Source organism: Centruroides sculpturatus, unplaced genomic scaffold (assembly GCF_000671375.1).
Source record: "Centruroides sculpturatus isolate CEXI.00-Female unplaced genomic scaffold, Cexi_2.0 scaffold1131, whole genome shotgun sequence".
Lineage (NCBI taxonomy): Eukaryota > Metazoa > Arthropoda > Arachnida > Scorpiones > Buthidae > Centruroides > Centruroides sculpturatus.
Genome location: NW_019385379.1, coordinates 46,670 through 52,738, shown reverse-complemented (window position 1 = coordinate 52,738; position 6,069 = coordinate 46,670). Strand labels below are relative to the sequence as shown.

The window sequence follows — 6,069 nt, the reverse complement described above, 5'->3', positions numbered from 1 at the left end:
ACCACAGACCCCACACAATACAGACCAATTACATGTCTTCCAACACTCTACAAATTATTGACATCCTGTATCACAAACAAAATATACAAACACGTAGAAGAACACGACATTCTTACGGAACAACAAAAAGGTTGCCATAGAAATCACAGGGGATGCAAAGAACAGTTACTCATAAATTCAGTCATTCTACGACAAGCACACAAACAACATAGAAACATACACATGGCATATATAGACTACAGAAAAGCATTCGACAGCGTTCCACACAGTTGGCTGCTAAATATTCTACACATGTACAAAATACATCCGTCACTCATTGCTTTCTTCCAAAACACTATGCAGCACTGGAGAACAACACTACATCTCAGGGTTAGTAACACTTCCATACAAACAAACGAGATATTCATTAGGCGAGGAATTTTTCAAGGAGATTCGTTGAGTCCTCTCTGGTTCTGCCTAGCCCTGAACCCATTATCCAACATGTTAAACAACACGCAATATGGCTACAATATCAGACATGAAAAAACAACACAGTTTACACTGTCACATCTCATGTACATGGATGACATAAAACTTTATGCATCCACACAGAAACAACTTCAACTACAGAAGTATTTAGAGTTTAGAGATTTACAGAAGTAACCATGATAATATAGATCCTCTAAAAAGACAGGTGTCGTATATAAATTAGAATGTAATTGTCTGAACCCATGTAGGTATATAGGAGAAACTGGTCGTGTATTAGATGTAAGAATAAAGGAACATGAAGCGGCTATTCAGTTAAAATATAAAAATTCCCCATGGTATGAACACACGGAAAATAATAATTGTAAAATTAATCACAATAATATTAAAATTTTACATCATGAAAAAGACACATATAAACGTAAATTCAAAGAACACTTAGAAATAAAGAAAAACCAAAATAACAATTTAATAAATATTTCCGATGGTATGCAAATAGATTCTCGCTGGTACAAAATGATAGAGGGCGTTACATAGAAATAAAAAACGAAATTATTGTGATTGATTAGAAGAAGGGTGCTAATGTTTTGCTAAGTGTTTTGTGGATTGTTCGTATACTATTTATATCAAAATACATATTTTAACAGTATGTAATATATTGTTTTTGTATACCTTTGTTAATTCTACAAAATAGTCATAAAATAATTTGTTTTTAGAAGTGATGTTATGCAAACACTTCAAGTGCTCTTTAAGCTTGTACGATAATTCTAAGATGAAAAACAGGTGTTGGTGTTTAGATGTGTTGGTAGCCCATACACAATTTTTATTTTTAAGAGTAAGTACGTAGAAATATTTTGTAGTGTATTTGATGTCATGTACTGATTATTATAGTTTTTTATTGTTTTTTAAAAATTAGCACTGAAGAGGGGTTGGATGCACGTACCAACCTGAAATGCATTTGTCATTTTTTTAAAAATAAAAGTGAGTTCCTAACTGAAAGTTTGGCTGTGAGTCTGTCTACCAAATTTGTTTGGATTACAGAGACATATTATATAGAAAGAACAAAAAGTTAATTAACATGAAAACTGAAAGATGTTTATCATCACTGATAATTACATAGGCCACAAAAATCAACCTTAATTAATTAATTTAACATCAATTAACCTTGAATGTTCACAACCAAATACTACTTTGATAACTAACAGATCAGGGTATTACATAGAATTTAAAAGTAACACAGAAAATTGCTGTTAAGAAATTATCATTTTTTGATAGCTTCATGTTTCAATCTGCTCAAATGGAGTTAATACAATATCTACAATTTCTTAATCACTGTTAGAAATTAAAAATATCTTCTTGTACTTTAACAAAACTAAGTACTTGTGGAAACTGCAGTGCACTTTTTATAAACTACCAGGTAACATAAAAAATAGCTTTTTTTTTATTGCTTGCACATTATTAATGTATTTTTACCTTTACAGATTACAGTGTCTGCTCAATTATTTTAATTTTTTATCATTACTATCCCCCAAAATCTCTGTTAAATAGACAGTGCAGTAGATTACATGTTTACCATATACATTACTGCAGTGTTTTACAACCTGTGAGGCATGAGACTATTGCAAGGGGTGTATTCATCAAATTATCATTTTTTAATACAAACAACAAAAATGTCAAATCGACGTAAAAAATGAATCAGAAAAATGGTTATGCCTAAACGGTAATGTCTACAACCCTCATCTGAACGACTTGGATACAAATGCTAAAAATCCATCTTGCTGAAATGTTGTGACAAGAGTCGAGCCCGGGCAAAGAATATATTTTATTTAATAAGGTTTAATATTGTTTTGTAGGCAGGCCATTGAATAAATTATAAGGACAGTATTTACAAAATTAGATTGTTATGAAAATTGAGGAGGGCACAACAATATTTTTTCTGAAAAAGAGGGGGCAGAGGTATAGAAAGTTTGAAAACCACTGTATTACTGTATTTATTTGAATGTAAAATGCATTTTTTTTTCAGGTTTTAGTATCTGAAAATAAGGTATATTTTATTTCTCTCTCACTATAAGTTACTAATTGCATCATTTTAATGATTTTATATGACCAGTAGAAAATTTTTTAGGTCAATTTAGCTCAATCTTGTTACTATTAATTTACAGCAATGTCTTAAGTACTTGGACAGAAATCCCAAATACTTAATGCAGAAATCTTCCAAGAAATGTTACATTTCTGATGCTTTTTAAATGACACTGAGTGTGACTGCATGTGGGAAGATGTAAGCACAGAATCCAAATATAGATTCAGAAGAGCCTAAAACAAAAGGTGAAATGGTTTTCAACTTTAATATCATTTAAGACAGTGATATAATTTATTTTACTTCCAATAAATACTGAACAAATTTGTGTCAATAGAATCAGTTCTGCTAACATAACTTTGTTTCAAGTTTTTTTTCCCCAAAAAGATTCATGGGTGAGCATGTAAAAATTAAGATGTATCTCACTGGATCAGACAAAACAGTCTTAGTCACATTGAGACAAGACAAAACCATCTGAAACAGAGTAAAACGATGGTGTTTTCATTGTATTGAAGGGGATGCCATACAGTGGATCAGTTGTCTTGCTTGAGCCAGTTTTAGTCATGATTAGTCAAAAAGACGATGGTATCTTACGCTTCATCGTCTCTGAAGTGTGTATCAGACAGACTGTTGTGCGCATGCTCTGTCAGCCAGAGCAAGAGCACAAGTAGTCATCCAAGCAAAATGGAACTTGATAGTAAAAAGTTGTTGGTATAGATACGAGAAAGACCATTTATTTATAATTAGTGTCTGAAAGCTGCAGCTTGAAAATGATAGTACAGACTTTGAAAATGATGACCAAAAAGCATATATTTATATATGTAATTTCATTGTACTGCAGGCACCACAAAAGTATTAACATTAAGCATTCTTAAGTTACATTGCAAGATAAAAAATGCAGAATTTTTAACAAAGAAAGTTTGTTTCATATTTTGTCCTTCATTTTTTGAAATTCTGATCAGGTTTTACCATTTTACTCCATTAAACAATTACCAACTTAGTCATAACTGAGTACAGGTATCTCTTGCTTAATGTGGCATTTGATTAATGCACAAAATTCATTGCGGCAAACCCTTTATACACGCCGCAGAAATTTTAATTTACGCAGCTTTACTAGCTGTCTTTACTTAACATAGATACCATATTTTGATTAATGCAATTTTGATAGGATTGTGGGATTAATTAACTGAATCAATCAAGGGATACCTGTATTAGCTTTTTTATTTCAGACACATTGACTAGTCTGGTCTGATGCTAAACTGTCAAATGCTTTAGACAAAACATCTTGACTAAGACTGTTTTGTCTGATCCAGTGTGATGCAGGCCTTAGATCCAATGTGTCTTATATTTGAGTAAATACAATAGTAAAAATATCATCCTTATCTTCAGTGCCATTTTTTTTAAATAGAATTTCTTTGTCCCTTTAAGATCATCAAACTTTTCACAGTTCCATGTTTACATAACACTGACATTCTTTGAATCAAACATTGGTACATCAATGCTGTAATTTCTCCCTTGCATTATGAAAGGAAGGCATTAAAAAAACTCATAGGATCTTAAAGAAGAAGGAAATTACAAAATCAGTATTAATCATATGAATCATACATTATGAAAACTGACAGACACCACACTTCAGAAACCTAGACAGTATAATTAGTAATGCTGCCTACATAGTTTTCAGCAGTTGCAGTTTTGAATACAACTCTATTTCAGATCTTTTGTTCTAAATTTCTCTAAATTAATTCATCATTAATTTCTAATTATTTAATTTAGCATAAAATTGTACTTAACAGTTCTAGTACCAAATTGTATTAATTAATTATTGCATAAAAATAGCTATATAATTTCTTTAATTATTTCTGATTACTGTTCTAATTACATTTTTTTTTAAATACAAAACAGAATAGTTTATTTATTATTTAAGAACTGCTGCATAGTATTGTAAACATACAATAATTTTTAATAGCTACATGAGTTGAAGAGAGTCCACTACACCCAAGATCTACTATATAATATTGTTTGCATTTTGAAATTTATTTTTAGACTTTTTTAAATCTCTTAAACTGGAAAAATTGCTAAGTATGTTTTTTTAAAAAAGTAAATTCAATACTTACATTGAATCTTTTAAAGAATTTTCATGAAAGACTCCCACAAGGCTCAAATCAACAATTATTTTATGATAATAGGTAATAGTAGATAATAAATCTTCCATTAACTAAAATAAATAAATATTTTATGATAAATTAGCCTTTAATTTTAATCATTCAACCAATTTATTAGTAATTGTTCTTATTAAAACTAATATATAACATCTATAAAGTATTATATTGATCAATGTCAATATTGTAACAATAAAAATATTATGGAATTCTGATATATAGACAAAACAGTTTAATATAGATTTTAAAAAAAAATACAAATTAGTACTAATTAAATTAGCAGATTTAGAATCATAAAACTTTAAAAATTTTACTTTTATTTAAAATAATTCACTAACCTTAGCAACATTTTCAAGATTACGATGTTCCTTACTGATGTTTTCAAATGATTTTTCAACAAAAGGAAGTAGATATTCCTTATACTTGAAGACTGTATTAAAATAAAATTTTCAATTATCTGTGATAAACTTAGATGAAATATTAAAATTTAATAATTTTGCATATTGAAATAACTTTTCAGCAAGTTATTAAAATAATAAAAATTCTGTAATGAAAATAGGGGAATAAAAGAACAATATTCCTAATAGGAAGTTCACCTATTTAATTATACAAGTGAACAACAATTGAGCCGTTCACTTGCCAAATTGATTAACTCCACAAAACAAAAAGTATAAAAATTGAGAATATAAATTAGTTTTTAAAATTCCTTTTAAACTTTAAATTTAAATAAACATTGCAGAATGTATTATTATATATATAAATTCTGTTACACAAAAAATTTGAAAATAATAATGATTATATTAAGGATTTACAAATGGAGTTAACCGATTTGGTCTGTGAATGGCTCAATTATTTATTTAATAGTAAAATTTTGTTGTAAAAAATTTATAAAATAATTCCTTACATATGTTAAGAGATTCCAAGTTGATACCACTAAGCAGACAGTTCTCTTTGTTTTCAACATTGTATTCATCTTGCAATGTGGGCATTTGCAGATGTAATGCAATGCTGTATGTAAAATCTAAGAAGTCAATAATGATTCTGCTCTTTTCTAATTTCCTAATCCTCCATTTATACCTATCACTGGAAAAAAAAACATTTTAGATTAAAATGTATCAGCTTAAATATTTAAATGTAGTTAACATATGAGCTGTTTATTTTGAAAGTGGCCTAAGTCCATTTTTCAAAAAAATCAAGCTAGCTATTTTAATATTTACATTTCTATGTTATCTTTTCATTTTGAAACATATTGTAAATAATATATTTAAAATCACTAAGATTTTGTAAAACGAAAATTAGCTGGTTAATAGAATGATAAAAATTTTTGTTTTGAAAGTGGCTTAAGTCCCATTTTGAGAGTTGCAAACA

At 28.7% G+C, this 6,069-nt stretch overlaps 1 protein-coding gene across 1 annotated transcript in view; it reads right to left on the bottom strand.

The window, feature by feature from the left end:
• LOC111638334 overlaps window positions 1-5,837 on the bottom strand; it is a 21,060-nt gene extending 15,223 nt beyond the window's left edge. Inside the window, exons 1-3 of the mRNA XM_023384032.1 lie at window positions 5,606-5,837; window positions 5,040-5,131; window positions 4,657-4,757 (exon numbers count right to left, since the gene is read on the bottom strand). Coding sequence (XP_023239800.1) covers window positions 4,657-4,757; window positions 5,040-5,131; window positions 5,606-5,690 — 278 coding nt within the window. The 5' untranslated portion in view covers window positions 5,691-5,837. The remainder of the gene's footprint in view (window positions 1-4,656; window positions 4,758-5,039; window positions 5,132-5,605) is intronic.
• Window positions 5,838-6,069: the final 232 nt, after the last annotated feature.